The 22860-nt window shown below is 37.3% G+C and overlaps 1 protein-coding gene across 4 annotated transcripts in view; it reads left to right on the top strand.

Moving 5' to 3' along the window:
* Positions 1–12400, top strand: part of tshr (thyroid stimulating hormone receptor) — a 38679-nt gene extending 26279 nt beyond the window's left edge. For 3 of the 4 annotated variants that reach the window (XM_051139419.1, XM_051139422.1, XM_051139421.1), the window contains exons 3-10: positions 2253–2327; positions 3674–3748; positions 6220–6294; positions 6381–6458; positions 6807–6875; positions 8441–8518; positions 9774–9962; positions 10178–12400. In XM_051139419.1, the coding sequence (XP_050995376.1) occupies positions 2253–2327; positions 3674–3748; positions 6220–6294; positions 6381–6458; positions 6807–6875; positions 8441–8518; positions 9774–9962; positions 10178–11576 (2038 nt within the window). In that variant the 3' untranslated portion in view covers positions 11577–12400. The remainder of the gene's footprint in view (positions 1–2252; positions 2328–3673; positions 3749–6219; positions 6295–6380; positions 6459–6806; positions 6876–8440; positions 8519–9773; positions 9963–10177) is intronic. The other variant, XM_051139420.1, reaches the window with a different exon arrangement.
* Positions 12401–22860: the final 10460 nt, after the last annotated feature.

Here is a 22860-nt window from a genome sequence, read left to right as displayed (position 1 = left end):
ACACTTAAAATCTTGCTGTTTTTTAAGTAAATAAAATGTAAAGTGGTTGTAGAATTAATAAAACCTGATGGTACCTTACATTTCCATTATCTGCAAAGTGGCACAGATGAATATTGAACATATCTAAAGCAAGACTACTGCTTATTACTGACTTATTACTGTGGCATAAATTACATTTTCTTAAATATAAAATATCCTGTTAGATATTAGATATATGGTTTGGTGAGTGTGCTCTGTGTGTGCTCTGACATGTTTGACAAGAAACCAATCAGGTGTCTTCCAAATAGGAATCAAGGTTTCACAAGTGACTCATGTATTCTGTACATATACAGGACAATAATTCAGAGGATTGCCATTCTGAAAATGCTGGAGTGTGTAAGTGGCCACTGAGAATGAGCATCAAGATGCTACAAAAAAATAATAGCTGGCAGTGTAGGCTCAGTGTTGTTCATTGCCACATGATTTTTGGTCATTACGTTTACTTTAAGCGAGTAAGTCTCTGCACAGGCATCAGCAGCTAGTCCTGTATATTAGGAATGAGTTTAGTTGTAAATTAAGGAGGATAAACAGGAATATTATGTTGGAAATAAGATGGGTTAAATTTATATTTGGGTCAATATCACCATAGAGTGCCTTTTAACCCTAACAGTACTCACACATTTTGGTCTTAAATTCCCATTCGCTTTATGTCATGTCTTAAATAGCAGACACTTAAGTACTATAGAAATATATTAGCTGAGATGCCACACATTTTTTTAGATAATTATGGGCCATTATTCAAAGCATAAACCGTAAGATTTGTCCACCCTGTCATGGACATACATTACTGTTAAATACATTTTCATTGCAATATTAAGATGCAAATTATATTTTCTGAAAAGTATGATGTCTCTTTCTTAAACATGATTATTTGTTTGCTTTCAAATTCTAAATACATAAAAGATTTTATGTAAACCATGTGTTTTTAAAGAAACTCATACAATTTGCACATGTATTTTTTATTATTTGGAGAAAACTATGGGGGTTTTTTTATGTAGTTTTTTGTTTGCATTTTTGTAGTCTGTCGTTTTTTATTATTGCCCCCACACCTGGCTATTGATGGGGTGGACAAATAAAGCAGGACACAGAAAAAGACATCAGTAGATTATTGCATAAGAGTAATATCCAAAATATGAATGCATTAAAAAGTTATAGAAGTTTAAATTTACTGTAAAGAAAATGCACTGTACTATTTTTTTCATTTTATATACAATATTTTACATAACAGGTTTTACTGTAAAATTGCTATAAAATTAAAGCCTTATGTCTAAATAAGTTTCAAATAATGTTTCAAATTTGAAGTTGATAAAAAAAAAAAGAGGTTCCTGCAAGATTTTATTTAAGGCGTTGTACCACAAACAGCCACAGGGTGCCATCCACTCCACTGATTTTTTTAATGCATTTATCTGTAACAAATGTCTAAATTTCTCTGTCAATATTACTTATAATTGTCCTGAGAACAGCAATTAATTTATTGCAATTTTAACTACAAATGAATGCTGTGTCCACCCTGTCATGTGTATGTCCACCCTAACCAGTGGCCGACAGAGTGGACATTTTGGAAACAACGACAGGGTGGACATTTTTAGCTACAATTATATTACACGCACATTATCTTACAACAAACTGTGATTAGCTAAATAGTTAGTCTGGTTGTTGAAGAGAATTTGGTATATTTAAACGTACATATATTGAAAATACTGTATTCTAATCACTTTCGGCATATTTTATGCCAACACGGTGGACATGTTAAGCTTTGGCAAAGCAAGTAAGCAAAGTCATACAAAGAAAATTTGTCAACTGAAGAGTCACCAACTTACTCACCTCAGCTGTTAAAATTCCCGCCACTGAAGAGACAAAGAAATCTGTTGTCCTGATGTCACTAAAGGGGATAACACACCCTTTCATAGTCATTTTTATGTTTGGTTATCATTGCAAATTATATATATACATTATATATATTACATATGTATGTGTACAGTAGTCTGTGGACACTGTAAATGTTTGTGTTTAAAGAAATGTAGTGTGCTACAGTTGCTTTTATTCTGCCTTACTTGAATGCATTATGAAACAACAAAACTGAAAACATGGACTGATTTCATCATAAAGACTGAAAGGAGGTTCTCTCTCTCTGTCTTTCTGCTGAAGTATGGCAGTTTGAAATAACCCTGTATTTTTTATAAAACTCAGGATTTTCTACCTTCTTTCCTTAGCCATCTTTCCGTGGATGTCTCTCTGAGCAGGTTAGAAAAGCATTCCTTCTACAACTTGAGAAAGCTTACTCATATGTAAGTAAAGCATCCAAAATCCACATATACATTCCAGTTAAAGGAGAAGTCCACATCCAAAACTAGGATTCACATATAATGTACTCACCCCTTGTTATCCAAGATGTTCATGTCTATCTTTCTTCAATGATAAAGAAATTATTTTTTTTTAAGGAAAACATTTCAGGTGCTATGGTGCTCCAATTTTGAACTTCCAAAAGGCAGTTTAAATGTGGCTTCAAACGATCCCAAATGCGGTTGTAAACAAGTCCAGCCGAGGAAGAAGGATCGAAAAACTCCAATCGTATTTTCTCCCTCAGCTTCAAAAATCATTTCAAAATCATCCTACATCGCTGCAGTAGTACCGACACAAGTACCGCAAAGTGAACATGCAAAGAAGATCAAACACCCTTAACAAAAATGGTAAAACAGCAATATAGGACTATTTTGAAGTTGAGGGAGAACATGAGATGGGAGTTTTTCAACATACTCTAACTGTCAAGAACTATTTTTATGAAAATAACCAATCATTTTGCTAGATGAGACCCTTCTTTCTCAGCTGGGATCGCTTACAACCGCATTTGGGATCACTTGAAGCCGTATTTATACTGCATTTTGGAAGTTAAAACTCTGGGCACCATAGCAGTCCATTAAATGGAGAAAAATGCTGAAATTAAAAGAAATTCTTCAAAAAACATAATTTCTTTACGACTGAAAAGAAAGACATGAACATCTTGGATGACAAGGGGTGATACATTATATGTGAATCTTTGTTTTGGAAGTGGACTTCTCCTTTAACCTGACATAATAAAAATAAAATAATAAAATAAATGAATGAATCACATAAAATCATACATGTGGTGTGTTTAAGCTGTTTTTCTTTTCTTTCTTTTATTGGTATTTATTTTATTCACAGCATATTCAGAAAACATGAAATACATACAAATACTCATGAGATCACAAGCATCAGACTTTTCAGAATTTTATCTTTGACAACCTATCATATTTGTACCTTTTGAGATACCAACAATACCAGCAATGAATCCCTGATTAAATATACTCTTCATTTTAGTGAGTTGTCCTGACACTGTACTTTTTTTCTTGAGCATTTATCTTATTGTACTAGAAAATATGCTTTCATTTAGCATATTTGCCTGAGTAAACTGAGCAAGAGCAAAGTACATCAAAATACTGTTCCCATCATCTGCAAAAAATAATGTGAAATTAATTCTATTAGATTCAAGCATAATATCCAGCTGAGATACTCTAGGCGCTATCTCTTTCATTCAATCACTTTGAAAAGGACATTTTCAATTCATGTAATTTCTCCTCTCTCTCTCTCTCTCTCTCTCTCTCTCTCATTTCAGAGAAATAAGAAACACAAGAAATCTGACATTCATCCATCCAGAGGCTTTTAAGAATCTCCCTAAATTACAGTATTTGTGAGCAAAACAGTCTACATGCTGTAATTTTGTTCGTTTGTTTTTCTTTGTCTGCAAATTGCAAAAAAAAAATTATTGAGGTTTATCCCTAACCAAAAAAATAAATAAATAAATACAAAAACTGTACATTTACATGTAACTCAGCTAGCTTTAGATTGCTTTATGAAACCATAGTAGCAAGGTGGCACCTCTGTTATTTGAACAACTTTGGTTCAGGACTACTCGTAATGACATCATGTACAGGTAGTGAAATATCTTCTGCTGATTAATTGATCAGAGATCACAATTAATGTCATATTGTTCATTTAAACAAAAGAACAAAAATTCATAGTTTAATCTAGTTCAGTGGTTCTCAAAGTGTGGTACGATTACCACTAGTGGTACTCAGGCTCCTCTAGTGGTACGCAGAGAAATCTCTAAATTAAATAGAAATTAATGTTAAAACACAATACAATTTAATCTTTATTTGAGTAAAGTTTTTATTTTTTATTATATATTATTTTTTACATTTACATGTACAGTACAGGTTTTATTTAACTTTTAGGTACAACACATTTTAATTTAACCATTATTTAAGTTTTTTATTTACCTGTTTGTTAGCACTGTGCAGCGTTAATGTTCAAACCATGTATTTACAATGTTAAAATGGCTGACAACAATAAATATTCTTATTAGGAATAAAACTGCCTCGCTTTTGAACTGTGCAGAGCTGTAGCTGAATAGTTAGACCTACTGCACTACTATATTTTAATGCTGGTCATTATGGTGGTACTTAGAGAGCCAAATATTTTCTGAGGTGGTCCTTGGTATAAAAAGTCTGAGAACCACTGATCTAGTTAATCTGCAGTGTGTAGTTGCCATAGACCAGGGGCAACTACTTCTCAACTCAAAAGCTCCATTTTTCTGTGGAGTTTGGCTCCAACCTTGATCTAGTGATCCTAAAGACCTTGATTAACTTGTTCAGGTGTGTTTGATTAGGGTTGGAGCTGAACTCTGCAGGAAAATAGATCTCGTGGGTTGAGAACCCTTAGCATAGGCTTTACTCCCATTGGCTATACATGCAGTTCATTCATTCTGCAGCTCTCTCCACAACATAAACTCTGCTAAAACAAACATGGCATCTGAGGATTACTTAATTTTTTTGATCCCTGACATTTTGCTTTAATTATTTCCTTGAGGGTTCCTTTGTACATCATACACTCTAAAAAAAGGCTGGGTTTTTTTTTAACTCAAAAGCTGTGTTCAGCCCGTTGGGTCATTTTATTGTTTTGTTTTTTTTGTTTTTTTGTATTTTAACCCAGGTGCTGGGATATTTTTTAACCAAAATGCGGGGTTCAACTTGTTGGGTCATTTTATTGGGTTATTTTTTATATTTTTACCCAGGTGCTGGGATATATTTTTTAATCCAAATGCTGGGTTCAACTTGTTGGGTCATCATATTTTTACCCAGGTGCTGGGTAGATTTTCTGTAACTATGTTGCTGGGTCATTTTTAACACTGGGTTATTTTTTTTACTCCAACGAAACAACCCAGCTGCTGAGTTACAGTCAGAGCACAGGCTTTTTGAGTCCTCTACAGGAGAGAGCCCCTCTCAGCACCACCAATTTGGTGCACTTTTTCAGCGAAATAAAGGTTTGTATACATTTTATTTCATTTATAACATCAACATAAGGATGAGATGTCAGTCAGCTGCATCACCAATGTTTTTTTCGCAGGATGGAAATGCCTTTTGCCTTGCATAAAATAAATGCACTTTATTCGTTATTGTACAGAGTTTAATTTAGCAATAATAATAATAAATTATGTTCTCTAATGTCAGTACTATTTTTTATGGGCAGGTTTTTGAGTCAGTAACGGCATCTTTAAGCTACGAGTGAAATGCAAGGCTGAAGTCTGAAATTTGCAGTTACCTCGGCGAACAGCAGCTCAGATTTCGGCGACACACCGACATGAGAATTATTATTATTATTATTATTATTATTATTATTATTATTATAACCGAATACCATGTGTTCTTGCTTAATAATAAATGTTCATCTTTTGATTATTGCTGTTGTCTCTAGTAATTCTGTGTTTGTGTTTTTTATAAGTTCCAGTTCATTTTGAACCAGCAATATAATCATTTTTAAACAATAGTTGACTTAAATAAAGTAACCCAGCATGTTTGGTCAAAACATTCAACCCAACCAGCTGGGTCAAAATAACCCAGCGTGTGTTCCGTCTAATATTTACCCAGCGCTGGGTTGCCAAATAACCCAAGTTGGGTTGTTTTTAACCCAGCATTTTTTAGAGTGTACTTCAGGGTTCAAAAGTAAAGTTAGTTAGGCAGCCCAGCAATAACATTAGGGGACTCATTAATAGGAAAACTTACTAGCAACCAAAAGTGCAGTTACCTCTAGCAATAAAACCAGTGTCACTGTGGACAATGCATAAGACCTTGAAATAATAACCAGAACGTGTTGTATTTTCAGAGGCTTATTCAACACAGGCCTCACCATCTTCCCTGACCTGACCAATATCCAGGCTGATGACTCATACTTCCTACTGTGAGGACTGTTCTAATGCAGTAGTTTTTATATAGATCAGTGTTTCAGTAAGGTATTCTTTTAATCTATTTCTGCTCTTCCTGCAGAGAACTAAGTGATAATCCCTATATTGCTGAAATTCCAGCTAACGCTTTCCTTGGCATTACCAATGATCTGCTGTCAGTGTAAGTCTTGTCATATTCCCTCATTTGCACATTTTTGTCATACTAACAGAGAAAAATGAGTTTTGCTCATTTTGAGCTGCCATTTATGTGTAACTTTTGTTACTTATAGGTATTTTGGAAGGATTCTATTGCTTAAATGAAAATAAACTCTTTTAGTGCAGGCTATTTGTAATTCTGTTCTAGTTCCTGGTACAATTATTTGTAATATACTGAGAGACTCAAGCATCGCTATCTACTGGAGAGGCTGTTGAAACATACTTGTCAAATACTGAACAGGAAGTAGATACTGTTATTACAAAGATTTTTGCACAAAGACATGACTATTATTTTTTGCTTTTTATTCAACAGGAGGCTGTACAGTAATGGCTTTACGAAAGTCCAACATCATGCTTTCAATGGCACAAAGCTGGACTCAGTGTAAAGTTCTTTATAAAAAATTGTATAACACAAATTCAAACAATTAAGTGCTAAAAGTTGATCTAAAAATGTATAAATACACAATTTTGATACAACACATTTATGAAGCATTGATCATTAACAGAATAAATTTACCCAAACATGAAACACTATCATTATTTATTCACTTTAATTACATTACAAACCTGTCTTTTTTTCCTCTTACCATACATCATTCCAAAAACACCAAAAGCACCACCAAAGTTCTTAAACTTGTATGATTTTCCAAGAAACAGACCAAAATGGACAATATGGTCTGTAGCTCACAAAAAGCTATTGTTTTGCTTTAAGGGTCTCAAGCCCTGCTGCTGGAAAGCTAGCATCCTGCAGATTTCAGGTCCAACTCTAGTCAAACACAACTAAACCAGCTAATCAAGTTTATATTTATTTAATAATTACAGACAGGTGTGTTGGCACAGGGTTGGACCTGAAGTCTGCAGGATGTCTCTAGGAACAGGGTTGAAGTGTACAGACTGTTGTATGGAGCTTTTTTTTTTTTTTTTTTTTTTTCTGACACATGTTCTTTTTTATTCCACTGAAAAAAACAACATAAATAATAACAAATACTTATGTGATTTTCATATTTGGTTAAACTATTCTTTCACTTAATAGCATTAAATAGCAAGCATACCATGCTATTGTCTTCTCAAACAGTTGAGTGTACTCGAGTAGACACTTTGTGGGGGGCATAATATTTACTATTGTCATTTCGCAAATCTTGTGTCATTAACCTCTGCTGAGAATACAGGATATTAATGTCATATCTCAAACTCCCCCTAAGTTGTACTCTCTTGCTAATGCCTCTGATTTTGCATGTTTATATTGGACTGCTAAACCAGGACAAAAGCACCTGATAAAAGTGTAATAGTAAATCTCCATTTCTGGGTTGCTAAATTGCTTGTAAAGGTGGGGCCCCCTAGCAAGCTTTTTGGGCTGTTACATTGCACTGGAGAATTCATCCAGCATGGTTGTGAAATTCATGTTATTGTAGAAACCACACTGCACATAGTAATTTCCTTCGGTATTTTGTATTTTTTGTCTTGTTTTCCAGGGATAAATAAATAAGTAAATAAATAAGTTAAAATGTTGTGCAGTATATTTAAAGGAGCAGCTATCAATAGTGTATTAAGAATAAAATTATTGGAGACTGCATTTTCTAAAGAAAAAAAAAGTGAGGTTAATTTTGCTAGATGGTTTCTTCCTGGCCCCAAAGAGTCTTTATGATATTGTTCCTGTGTGTGCTTATATCCCTTCTTTGATGGTAGCAGGATTTTGCCATCTACCAGGTGAATGGCAAACGTCTGATCACTTATAAAAAATAATTGTGCACCTATTTTCAACAAGCAGCACAGTTTGTGGTATAATTCATTGAATATAGCACAAATATTGTGGGACAAATTACCTACTAAATAATTTAGGTGTGTGGGTTTCTTTGTGCCTTAACAAGCACTAAAATCTTGTTTTTTAAATTCAACTTTAATATTTAGTCACCAAACCGATCCTTTTCTCACTCCTTTTCTTTGCAGGTACCTGCATAGAAATAAGCAGCTGACAAGGCTGGATGAGAGAATGTTTGCTGGGACTAGCAGTGGGCCAATGCTCCTGTGAGTGGCTTTTGTTCGTCCTGAAAGCACTTGAGATTCAGTGTCTGTAGTTCTCTCTGAGCTCTTTTTCTTAGGGTTTTCTGCCCTTGTCCATAAATGATTTTGCTGTGTTTTTTTGCTTGTAGAAAAATTAGAAGAGAGCGAGAGAGAAACTAAATAAAGATGACCTTTAATTTTTGGTACATGTCTGTAAAAATTTCATTTAGAGATTAGATCATGTGTCATATAACAAAAATGCACTAAATTACATGTTTATTCTTTAACACTTTTAATAGAAAACATTTTCTCTTTCAAAATATGAAAATAACAGGTTGTTTTACTGATTTGACAATGCTTATTCTGTTCATAACAGATCTTATAAAGCTAGCATACTCTTGATTGGTGTTACTAACAATTTTCTGTAGTGCAAAAATATATTCTTATCTGAATGCAGGATGTTGACTATAGTAATCTTATCTGTCTGCTAATGTGGGCCTGCTGAAATCATAATTCTTTAATAAGTTAATAATGTGGCCCCTTAGCTACCCTCTCAGGAGTCAGCTCAGTGTGAAATCATTGCTATGAGGTCACTGGCTAACTATCTCAAAATGAAAAAAACAGACAAGCGTTTTTTTTCTTCTTCTTCTTCTTAATTTTAAACTCATGTTGCACAATAGGCTCTTTGGAACATCCGTTTAAAACAAAAACAACAACAGGCTGATAACGTAATGGCCATTTTTGACTCTGAGGGTTATAATCCTATATAGAGAGGACTGATGATTTTCAGAGAAAAACAAAACGGGCAGTGTTACATTTATTCTTTAGGTCATACTGAAACAGCACAGCTTACCCTAAGCCTGCATTTACATTGCAAGCCCTAATGCACATCTGTTGACAATGTATCCATATTTTGTCCCACCTTACGTTCACTTAAGGCTTAACCAACTGTTTACCAAATATTGTACTAGAATGCACTAACAACAGCACTATAATTAGTTCTTGTATTAGTAGAGTATTGTATATAAGAGTGCCATGAGTGCTGTTTAAATTAGAAAATATCTGATCTGTTTATCAAAAAATTGGAATTTTAATTCAGATATTTTTGTCTTGAGAATCAATTCTATGTAATGATTGGTCAAACAGGCAAGACAAAACTTGTCCAACACTTTTGGGGGAAAAAAACACTGTTAAAGTACCACAAGTGTTTTAACATTGGAGTATTTTGTTGCATATCGTAGCCTTTCTTTGAAAGTCTGCTGTCTTCTTTTCTCATCAGTGATGTATCAGAATCAGCTGTCACTTCCCTACCAACTAGAGGCTTGGAGTCACTTCGGGAACTCTGTGCTCGGAATGTCTGGGCCCTCAAAAAACTACCACCAATCAAAACTTTCAGACACATGATTACGGCAGACCTGACCTACCCCAGCCACTGCTGTGCATTCAAGAACTTAAAGAAAAAAAGAGGGTTTGTGTTTTTGTGCTTTGATTATTTAATGCAACCCCCCCCTTCCCCCTCCCCCAATCCTTGTAGAACTGTTGTGTCATGTAATTAGTTGCCTAATTCTATTAGAAATTATGAACATTATGGAAGTTATAGTGAGCATGCAAAAATTTAAGACCTTTTTAAAAGTGTATTTTCTGACATGGAAACATAAGAATTTTTGCTTTTTTAAATTTCAGGTACTTAGAGGACATCATATGTAACCTTACTGCCAGGTATAACCAACTTCAAAAAAGGTCTGTGGGACTTTTTACTATTCCTGGCCTGCACAGCAGCATGGAACCTGGTATCGATTTGGGTGATAACCTATTTAGAGAAACCTATGACCACCAGGACTTTTACAGCAGCCTGCACTACCACACCTACTTTGGCGGGCACCCCAGCGATGATGTGGGCTTTGGTGAAACACTGAAAAACCCCCAGGAAGACACCAGCCATGAGTTTGACAGCCGCTATGACTATATTGTGTGTGAGGAGGGAGAGGAGGTTGCCTGTTTTCCTGCTCCTGATGAGTTCAACCCATGTGAGGACATCATGGGTTTCAGCTTTCTAAGGGTATCTGTGTGGTTTGTCAGTTTGCTTGCTGTGTTGGGCAACATGCTTGTACTGTTGGTGCTGCTCACCAGTCACTACAAACTGTCTGTTTCAAGATTTTTAATGTGTCACCTGGCTTTTGCTGACCTGTGTATGGGCATTTACCTGCTGCTAATTGCCTCTGTGGACCTCCACACACATTCTGAATACTATAATCATGCTATTGATTGGCAGACAGGTCCGGGGTGCAACCTAGCTGGGTTCTTCTCTGTCTTTGCTAGTGAACTATCAGTCTACACCCTAACCACTATTACTCTGGAACGCTGGTATGCTATCACCTACGCCATGCGGCTGGACCGTAAGTTGCGTCTGTCCCATGCTTCAGTCATCATGCTGGTAGGCTGGATCTTTTGCCTATTATTGGCTCTTATGCCTCTCATTGGGGTCAGTAGCTACCAGAAGGTCAGCATTTGTCTGCCCATGGACACCCAGACACTTGTGGACCAGACCTACATCCTATGTGTACTTGTTTTTAACATCCTGGCTTTTGTGGTCATTTGTGCCTGTTACATTAAGATCTATTGTGCTGTTCACAATCCCAGTCATCAGTCTGCCAACAAAGACACCAATATTGCCAAGCGTATGGCAGTGCTCATCTTTACTGACTTCCTCTGCATGGCACCCATTTCACTTTATGCTATGACTGCAGCGTTGGACCACCCACTTATCACTGTGTCAAACTCCAAGATCCTCTTGGTGCTCTTTTACCCTCTGAATTCCTGTGCTAACCCCTTCCTATATGCCATCTTCACGAAGGCCTTCCAAGGAGATGTCTTCATATTGCTCAGCAAAGTGGGTCTCTGTCAACGTCAGGCTCAGCTGTTCCGGGGTCAGACAATATCATCAAAGGCAAGCAGCAGAGGAGTCACTAGACGTGAGAAGGAACAAACAGGAGCAAAGGAAAACCCTATTTCACTTCTAGATTATCCAGGCAACCTGCCAGCCACCCAACAGCAGGAGGACAGTGATGGGCAGGACACTTGAAACATATATGTGAATTCAGGCCACAACAACAGGAATGTAGATGTCCAACAGCCTTGGAGTCCATTAAGCTGGGTTTGCAGCAGTACAAAAAAGACAGATAATTAAGTATCTGAAAGGTCTGGATTTAAACAAACTGATTCATTTTACGTTTTTATATTTAATGTATTTTTTGCACTGATAATAGTCAATTGTTGACTATTATACAGACAGTGGGCCTTGTTCATTTGACACAAGCATTACAAATTATGTTAATTGTTCATAAATTAATTATTTTGTGACAGTTTGAGTTCCATTAAATACACTAACATTTTTTAAAGAATAGTTTTAGAATTGTTTTAAAAAAAGAAATGTGCTCATCTTGTGTTTTTTGAGGTCCTTTGAGAATAGTATATTAAGCTGTTTAACACCGCACATAAAAGCAGTGCATTACAGTGTATTATGCCCAGTACTTAGAATTACATTTCATGATCAAGTTTGTAACAATTGGCAATGGCCCAACCACGATAATACGATTTCAGAATTTATGGTTGTAATTTAGTAACTGAAAAACTACTATGTTTTCTATATAGTTACACTGCTGCTTCACTTATGCATAGTGTGTGTACATGGAGTGAAACAGGCCTAATGGCCTTTGTTGCTGTGCATCATGCTTTTGTGTATTAAGAGCTTGTGTGTAGATCATTCAAGTGTTGTGCATAGATATTGTTTTTAGCTTGTATCACTAACAGTTTCTAGCTGTAATGTTGATGTTGTAATCACAAAACATCTTAATGTTTAGTTTATTTAAATTCATATTTTTATCTTCATGTATAACTAAATAAAAATGTGCCACTTCTATGTATTTAATTGTGAAGATTAGTTTGGTGTTAAAGTAATTTCTTCTATTCCAACTTAAAATGAAAATGTGGGAAGCTTTAAGTAATAAGTATTTAAAAAAACCCACTGTAAACCTTAAAAAGTGTAACCTGAATCTGTGCCATTATTAAAACATTTCTATTTTAGTTTGAGATATACAACATTAAAATTAAATAGATAGATAGATAGATGAGTGTGTTAAACAGTTAAAGTCAAAAGTTTACATACACCTTGCAGAATATGCAAAATGTTAATTATTTTACCAAAATAAGAGGGATCACTGGGAAGCCAGCCGCTCACACTGACATCAGTTGTGGGTCCATCACACTGGCAACCATGATGGGTAGAGACTTTGGATTGGCAGCAATGATATGGCGTGGAAGGTCAGACTTTGGTATGGGGACCATGGCTTGGCAAGGCTCTAGCGTGAGGGCCATAGCGATGGCAGCCATGTCGGGAAGAAGGCTCTGCAATGGTGACCATGACAGGTGCAGACTCTGTAGGACAACCATTTTGTGAACAGGCTCTGGAATGGCAGCCATCTTATGAACAGGCTTTGGGATGGCAGCCATCTTGTAAACAGGCTTTGGAATGGAAGCCATCTTGTGAACGGTCTCATGAGTGGCGGCTATTTTGTAAACAGTCTTTGGGTTGGCAGCCATTACATGACAAGTTTCTTGAAAGACAGCCATCTTGTAAAGAGGCTCTTGAGTGACGTGACGTGACGGGATCCCTTATCCGTGATTCCCACAGTAAGTGCAGAGCCACTCAAAAATAAAGCAAAATCAATATAACAGACAAAAGTCCAGTGAGGGGTATTGTGTGGCATCAAACATGATATGTCTTTACACAAACCAAAGCGAAAAATGTCTTTCTAGAAAGTTTCATTAAAGTCCACCTGGTAAGAAGTTCACAAAAGTTCTCCACATAAGCCTCTATGGGCCATTTTTTCTTGGCGAAGATGGACTAGATGATCTGCTGGATTCATAGTTGCGGTTATGTATTCTGTAATTAACTGAAGGGAAGTTGAAGATGAATCCAAATGCAGTTTATTATAATATCCAAAGTGAAATCCAAAATACAAAACAATAGTGATGTGATGTTCAACTTTAAGGCTTCAAAGCCTGTATCAAAAAAATCTCACAGTGAAGCATTGTGCGAGAGCTTGATTCTTTTTGCCAAAACCACGTGATCTGTGTTGTCCGAGGCTTCGTTTTCGCAAACAGCTATGTGACTGCTTCATATTCTGATTCAAATAACGCAAACCCCTTGCGCAGTTGTGCAAGGGTCACAGAAGTGTCACTCACTTCTTTGATAAGAATAAATCATAATATGAATAAATGTTTGCATTTGTAGTTTTATGTTCATTTTGTATTAATTCCAGGTTCACAGACACTTTAACTGACCATTCTATGATAATCTTCAGTTATTTTGATCATATATGCGTACAGCCTTGCCTAATTTTTCCACAAATTTATTCACAGACTCAATTATTCATACTGTGTATTACAATTACTGACATGAAGACTTATATATAGACTTTATATAGACTTGATATTTTCTTTGCTTTATACAGGTTTTCATAGCACAAACGAATTTATTATCTAAACCAGTCCAAAAATGGCTAGGTTGTCTGGGACGCAAAGTCAGCTTTTTTCACCTTTTGACCACAAGATGTTGTGAGTGTCCACCGTCTTAAAAAGCTTGGAGTAATGAACCTTTTTACCATACAATTGAGGAGAAAGCCTTGGTGCTTCGCAAAGCTTTATTTTTCCATCACTACAAAACAATGAACAAAGACTTGATTTGACTTGACTTGACTACAGACATAGAACAACTCACCTAACAGAGGATATATACGTACAATACATGACAAGAGACAATAGGTGTGTTCGACTTGAACTACGGCTACAGACGGCGATCAGCAAGATTAGCCGAGAGTTGTCAAGGGCAGAGTTGAAAATGGAGGCGTCAAGTCGGACACTTTTTGCTCTCGTTAGTAAAGCTCTCGTGGTGTTTACATGCTCTATCACAGATGAAGTGAATTAAATGCAATATTTGTCAAATACACAGACATTTCAGAAGCATTTTTTATAAGCAACAGGAACACTTTTCATATACTGCCTAATACAGTGCCATCTGAACAAGAATAAAGTTCAACATAAACATATACTATTTAAATACTAATAAAGTGGGGGGTTACATATGCTTGTGTCAGTGGTTTATGATATATGTGACTCAACTTAACATTGCGACTACAGTAAAAAGCTTTTACTGTTCTAAAAACAGATTTGTGAGCATTATTGGATCTAAGGATGTTAGAATAAACCCGAAACACACATAATTGTTGTCATGCAGTGAATCTGGCAAATCGTGAAACAGCTGTGTTGTCATCAAAGCTCCTGCAGCTGCTCCAAAGCCACTAGATGGCAAGCCTGCAACCATTAGCCAGAAAAAGTGTAACGGCTAAAGCTAACGCTTCCGGTCTGGCAGTACTTGGGAAAGGAGACCTGAGGCCGTTTTCTTTGAATAGATGTCAATGGAAGAGAGGCTTCACTACGCTAAACAAACAGCTTTTTAGAGGAAGCGGCTCATAATTTAATGAAACAACAGCCAATCTGCTCATTTTCAACATGTGTTACTCAAACAATACTTTTGGATTGAGCTATTTTTAGAGTTTACCACAAAAAAATGCAGTTCTATAAGAGAAGTCACTGACTTTTTGCGACAGGTGGGATTCAGCTTACGGCACTTCTCATTCATTCCTATGGTAAAATCAATGACGTCAAGGCTGTAATGTGATTGGTTATTGAGGTACACATGAGCCAAGTTAGCCATTACGCTTTCTCCAACAGTAAGTAATACAGACCCTCTCATCTCCCTATAGTAAGAAAATCTCTGGCCACTCTGAAGAAACTGAGTCAGCAGGCTGCTCTCGAATCACTAACGCGGTACTTTGATTCCACATGTGACAGTCACGTGGTGCCGGCACCGTCTCAACTCAAACAAAATTTCGAACTGACATACACTGCTTCAAGTCAGAATTTGATCGAGCTGCGCAGTGCTGCATTAAGTCAAATACACCTAATGGCAACATGAGGGCTACTTATAACAAACAATAGTGGTCACATGACATCAACCAATAAGTGTGTTCGAATTGAACTATGGCTACAGATAGCGATCATCGAGATTAGCTGAGAGCAGTCAAAGGCGGAGTTGAAAACGGAGCCGTCAAGGTGAATTCTTTCTGCTCTTGTTAGTGAAGCTCTCGCGGTGTTTGCATGCTCTATCGCAGATGAAGTGAATTACATGCAATATTTGTCAAATACACAGATGTTTCAGAAGCATTTTCATGAACAGCAGAAACACTTTTCATATACTGCTTAATACAGCACCATCTGAACAAGAAATAAAATTCAACATAAACGTATACTATTTAAATACTAATAAAGTGGGATTATATATGCTTTTATCAATGTTTTATGATAAATGTGATTCAACATATAGATCGTTGTCATGCAGTGAATCTGGCCAATCAGGAAACAGCTGTGTTATCATCAGAGCTCCTGAAGAAACTGCGGAGGCTGAGTCAGCCGGCTGCTCTCGAATCGCTATCAGGGTACTTTGATTCCACACGTGACAGTCATGTGCCGTCTCAGTTGGGACAAGATTTCTAACCGGCATGCACTGCTTCAAGCTAGAATTTGATCAAGCTGCTTAGCGCTGCGTTAAGTCGAACACAACTAATGGGAAGCAAGACATGACTAAAGCAACCAATAAGCAAACAGAACTGATAATCACATGAGAAGACAATAATCAATCACAACATGACACATACACAAGCCAGGAGTACTTGAGGGTTAAGGCTAGAAGGGACACAGCTGTGGCTGCTGGGCATGCGCACATCAATCCAGTGTTATTTTTGTCACACTGTACAACAGTAATACTATTTATGTATTATAGTAAGGGCTAAGTTTAGGGTTGGGGTAGGTGTAGACGTTAATAAATCAACAGTCTAATACATAGAAAACTTAATTTCATTGTTAGTTTCTGGTCAGAGCTGTATCCCTTCTAGCCACAACCGTACATGAGGATCAAGGGAATCACATGGCAGGAACAAAAAACATGGCTAAATATCAAAGTAAAACAAGAACATGAAACAAACTCTAAAACCAGGTGTGACAGAGATATACAACATTGAAATTATACATGTATATAAAACAGTACTTTGTTGGAGAAATGGAGGGCAGTGTAGACAGCTTCACTAGAACAGAACCTCATGATATCGAAATAAGTGGGTGACAGCTTTTTGGTAAGGATAAAGAAAATGCTCTTTGCGAAGATATGAAATACAGAGGCAGGTAATGAACAATAAGCCGAGGGAGATTGGTGTGCTGGAGACCACACTGAAAGAGTTAGCAAGCACAATAAATAGGATACAGTAGAATACTGATAACATTTTTAAGGGAAGCAGGAGTTTTCAACAGCATTTGATAAATAATTAAAATATGATGTGTGTGTGTATTTATGTGAGGTCACTAAGTGTGTGACATTTAGGTCTCACCAAGAAAAGGGAACTATTATCTGAACCATCTAGAGAAGAAGGGGGCGGTAATGCACCAATAAGCTGGATGCCAACCGCTGTTAAACTGGAAAGAAGAAGTGCTCTTTGTGCACTTCACTACTATATATAGTGCATTCAGACCTTGACCTCATTGTATGTTGAATAAAAAATATTGTAACATTGCATCATTGCATTCCCTTTTTAATGTGCAGAAAAACAAGACTCAAAGTTCAAGCAGATTTTATTAGCTAATTTAAATGTCCACACTTAGACCGGTGGGGAATAGCAAAAAATTAACATTAACATTTTAGCTACTGTAAAGTTTGACTCATTCAAGAACTGGACCTTCAAAGCAGTTTGATAAGCCAAATTTTTTTTGCTGTCTGTCTGAACAAAGCCATCACTTTTCCATATGATGGTAAAAATCAGGCATTTAATACTTTAGTGAGTTTCTTTCCATATGGCTGCTAATGAAAGTACTAAAAGGGATTTGAGTTACACTTCCACTACCCTCTTACTGAACTTTCCAGCTGACGCTAATTGAGAGGAGACTCATGTATGGGTGTGAATGTACCAGTGTGTTTTCCATTGAGGGAATCTATTTATTATTTTTAATCAGCTTGTTATTACTGATTTGTGATTTGACTGCAGACAGGGACCTCGGATACTTTTGGTAGTGATGACGACTTCTGCATTAATCCTTTAACTTCCTGAATGAAAATAAACTGTTCCCACCTTTAATCAATCCAATACCTGCCATTAGTAGTGTCACAAAACATCAGTGTTTTAAAAGAATTGATCAAATTACATTAACACTGAAAACAATTAACAAAGATAGTTTCATCTATATTTTTGCTCATTTAAACAAATTTAAACAAGTATGATAACTTAAGATATAAATTCTGGATTTCCCGTTTTGTAATGTGGAATGTGATGATTCTTCCAGATGGCATATTATTCTCTCCTGGATTGAACTACCAAATACAGCTATATTTTCTCACGAGCTAGCAGTGTCAAACAGTTTCTTACACCGAAGCATAACTTGTAAGAACTAAAACAAGCAAACTGTAGGTGTGAAATGGAGGAGAATGATAATAGGAGTCTTTCTGGAGAAAATATTGCTGTTCAACATCTGGTTAATATTTTAACTGAGCTGGTTTCAAAGAAATGCAGATGGAATATATAACACCCACATGTGCTTTCATTGGTGACATGCCTTTGAGGTTTCTCACCTTTAGACTGGTGTGATTTTTTTTAAACATTCACATAAATGTTGAAATTCATAAAAATGTTATAAACCTGACTGCAGCATAAAAAAGTCTGATTCAGGAAAGAAAGAAAAACAGAATGTATAACATGGTTAAAGATTTTAAATTAAGCTGTCACTTAGTAGACTAACTTGGGAACAAATATTGGTTTAAAGTTATTGATATTTCAAAAGAAGGCAGCATTTTTCAGTACAAGTACATTTCCCCAATAATACGTAGTGTATAACACGCATTCATAACAGTACATTATATTGTAAATAATAGTTTGTTTTAAAGGAACCTAACCCAGTTCACTTACAGTGAACCAGAAAGGGAACCAACCGAAAGTGACCTCAGTGGTGTTCACAATATCCACAAGTTTCCTACGCCCCATGAGGCCTTGTGTCAAAAGTGAGAGTGTCTTCCGGTTCAAAGTAAACAAGTGGGGCGTGACACTCATTCATTCAACAGTTGACAGTAGTGATGGGCAAATGAAGCCTCGTAAAGCACTTACATTTTCCTCTGACTGTTTCAGGAAAAGATTCACACTGTAACAACATCTCTCATTAAGGTTTGCAACTTTACAAAATAAACAACAATCCAAAAAACACATAGCCTCTTGCTTATTACTATACGAAATACCATTGGTATACTATTAATGCCCCCTCACCAGAAGTTCAACCCACATTCTTTTTTAAAGTAGTGCCCGTTTGGAAACAGGTGGATAGTGGACTCAAGTAAGAGCCCGGTTCTTTTCTTGGTCCTCTTCCACATTTAAATAATCTCAGACTTTTTTTTATTCACACTACAACTTCATAAGAGCCCAGACCCCAGCTTTCTGTGCAGCAGTGAAATGCTGGAGTCTGGCCTACTGGAAAATTTGGAAGATGAAATGGACAAGAAAGGGAGTGAGGAAGAGCTGGCAATCCTTGACCATGACACCAGTCAAGACATTTGCAGAGCTTTAACAACACATTTCAGTCCATTTTAAAATCAAAAGGGAACATTATGTATAAAGTTATTTCAACTTGCATTTCCCTCAGTTTCAACTGATATAATAGTACTCTTTCAGCGTAACCTTGCTTCCTTGAAGTGGCTCATTTACAACCCATCCCAATAGGATTCTAGCTGCATAAGATCCTTCTCCATCGCTGTTTATAACCTCTCAGGGATCTTAACGCCTCTGAGATATGGCCGTTTATCCATATCCCTTTGAGTGACAATGTTGTCTCTGGACACAGGCATTATCTCTTGAGTGAAGTCTACTGGCAGACTGTAAAAGATGTTATAAAGAAGGCTAGACACTTAGAATCCAGTCAAAATAGTACTACTACCCTGGTGAAAAAAACAGCACATGTTTGTTTTGGTTTTTTTATGCTGGTTTAAGCTGGTCCTTTGCTGGTTTATGCTGGTCATTAGCTGGTCATGTTGCTGGTCAAGGACCCGCATAAACCAGCAAAGGACCAGCATAAACCAGCAAAGAACCATCTTAAACCAGCATCAAAACCTACCTAACCAGCATCCCAGCATCAAAACCTACCTACCAGCATATGATGTTTTCTTCACCAAGGTAATAGTCTTTTGATTGCCCATTGTTTTCAAAACAACATTAGTTCTTTTTCCCTTTTAATTTCAAACTGTGCATTAAGCATTCTGAACAAAATGGGGCAGAACTGCCAGGATCCAAAAATGCATAGGTTTAAATTACCCTTTGCCCCATCTGGATTTGACTTGAACTGGTAAAACTGATAATGCAGTCTCCATTACTGCCAGTCCCTGTTTTCCCACAGGTTGTAAGGGCAACATGTGCATTACTTACAGATGAACAATTTTGTTCCTGAGTGCACACTCTTTCCTTTTGTTGAATATGCAGAATGCTGGGAAGCATTTGACCACACACTGCACAAGTCAAGTGCTTATCGGAATCCTTGCTCATGTGTCCAACACAAAGACAGCCAAAACAAACACCTTTCTTCATTAGAAAGTTGAGTTTTTCTATGCAGCTTGTTTTGCATTTGTGTACACTGCTCCAGTCTCACAACATTGAATTGATTTAATGTTGGTAACAACTGTTGTTGTAAAGCTGTTTCTAACTTTAGCCTTAGATTGAGATTTCTGTTGTACAGGTTGGGTACTCCGAATATCAATAAACAGTGGATCAAATGACATTTTGACTTGATGCCTTTGATTCCATTCCATTAGCTTGCATGCAACAGTTCTCCACTTTTCCTTTAATTTGTAAGGCATCTTCATGATGATGCTCCTCCATATAGTCAATTTCTTCCGTTACATTACAGCATCCATGCAGAAAGAGAGCATAACTCTGCAGTGAATTTACATCCTCTGATTTTACTGAAGGCCATCCAAAAACCTTCTACACATGTGCCACAACTGTTTTAAACTCATTGCCAAAATGTTCCTTTAACAATGTTTTAGCTTGCAAATACCCTCTTTGCGCATCCATATGCTGACAACTGTGCACAAGTTCCCTAGGCTGACCTAATGTGTATTGTTCCAGAAAGTATAAACATACATCTTGATTACTTTTGGTTTTGCCTTTTACTCCATGCACAAATGCTCTGATCAAAGTTCTATATTGCAGAGGATTACCATCAAACAGGAATATCTCTTTGAGGCAGTGTGCTGGATTGTTGTTGTTGTACAAGCAGGGCAGTAATCTCATTTTGTTTTTGCATGATACTGCAAATGTCCAAAGCTAATGTTCCATCAGTGATCTGCATTACATTGGATGTTTGTATTTGTGATGCAAAATTAAGATCAGGTTTTAGTGCACTGTGAGTTTGCTGAATCACATTTCTTGAGCTTCCTTGCTAAGAACCTTTCTTTGGCTCTGCATTAGGCTTGAGAGTAACTTCTTTGCCACTCACCACAGTTCCTTTATCACATGCATTCATATCATCAGTGCAGGTTTTGGGTGGCTGATTGTTAGAATTATTTAAAACAGCAATTTTGGCAGTAGCAGCTTCTATTTCTGCATCAACATCCAGTTGTTCTTGTCTGTGCCTCATTTATTGGCTTCATTAATTCGCTTTGTCGCAGCTGCTCCTTCATTAATTGCCACGTCAAATTAAATACAAATCCAAAGTGAAATCCAGTGATAGAGGGCTCAGGCCAGGGAGAACAGGAGATGTTAGATGAGGAGGAGGAAGTTCTGAACCCTCTCAATCCTCCTGCCCTGCGTATGATGAGCTGTTGGAAGTTATGGAACGTGCCATGGCGCCACAGGGTCGTCTTGATGAGCGTTACCTTTCTGATCATAACCCTCCAGCTCAAGTGAGCCTTCCATTTCTTCACGATCCTCATATGTCGAGAAGGCATGGAATAAGCCATTTTCCTCACACATTTATAGGTTCCAGCATACTAGTTATGCTCATTTTGAGGGAATGCGTGAAATAGGATGCCTCCTATAGACACTTTTCCTGAGTGCCGCCATTATGAATTCTAACTTCTGATTGGATGCTCTTCTGTTCTGGTCTCCATAGGAACCCATTCATATAGTGCCCATCTGTTTTTAATGTAGCTAATGTCAGCAGCTTCGTGTCATCTACACACTCACAGTGAGGCACTGTCAAATAACAGTCATTGCCACATTGCAAAGTGATGCCGCTATGGAGCCATGTGCTTTTTAAAAACATTTAAATATGTTTAACATTAGATTATCAGCTCAGAATATACGCTAATTTGATTATAAACACTGGAGACCAGAAAAGCAAAGCATCCTTCCGGTTAAGAGTCAGGCGTGACTTCCGCATTCAGGAAAAACGTCTATAGAAGAGACGCTTGCGAGCTATCTCTCTATGGGTGAAACATCCTCCCTTAAGGCTCCCTCCCTGCTATCCGAACCCCTTCAATGTACATTTCACTTGAATGGCAGGGCATATGCAGCAGGAGCTGAAGGACCTGGATAAAGGTCAGGGGCTTTCCTCTGGCGAGGTAGTGGAATTCTGCTGTACCACGGACTTGGCTCTCTACGCCACCAAGCAGCCACCAAGCAGGCCGCCACTGCTATGGGCAGATCCATGGCGGTTACGCAGAGGCACCTGTGGGTAAACCTGACTGACATCTGGAAGAAAGGGAAAGGCTTTGTCTTCTATGCGCCGGTTTTACCTTCCAAGTTTTTCGGCACTTCTGTGAGGTGGTGAATTGATTCTGGATCCGGTCTGGATGAAAGCTCGCTGGATTTTGCAACCGAATCGCTAGGTGCTAAAGAGATAGTCTCCTTGGTTGCTGGGTCTCCGATACATCACTGCAACCCCAGGGCCTGTTGGTCCTTCTATTCAGGTAACCTCCAGAATGGCATGCTCCCTCACACCCTGATGGCGTTGCTCTGAGGAGCTGCCTGTTCAGGTCGCGCTACCCATGTCTTGCCCTGAGGGGCTTCATGGAAGCTAAATTAGCCATCTTCTGTGTCAGAGATTCTATCGCTGAGGCTTAGAGTAGCTTCGCTTTCTATTTTCACTCTGCCCTCATGGTTAACCATCTGGGGTCTGAGGGTGTTTTGGGGCCCTGAAGAAGTTTTGACATGGCCTGACATTTGTGCTTTTTTCAGTATCTTAAAAACATATCAGTGGCTAAACACATGAATGTACATGTTTGT

Source organism: Labeo rohita, chromosome 20 (genome assembly GCF_022985175.1).
Source record: "Labeo rohita strain BAU-BD-2019 chromosome 20, IGBB_LRoh.1.0, whole genome shotgun sequence".
Classification (NCBI taxonomy): Eukaryota; Metazoa; Chordata; class Actinopteri; order Cypriniformes; family Cyprinidae; genus Labeo; species Labeo rohita.
The sequence above is the reverse complement of the archived record's forward strand: the minus strand, read 5'-3'. Positions and strand labels throughout refer to the sequence as shown.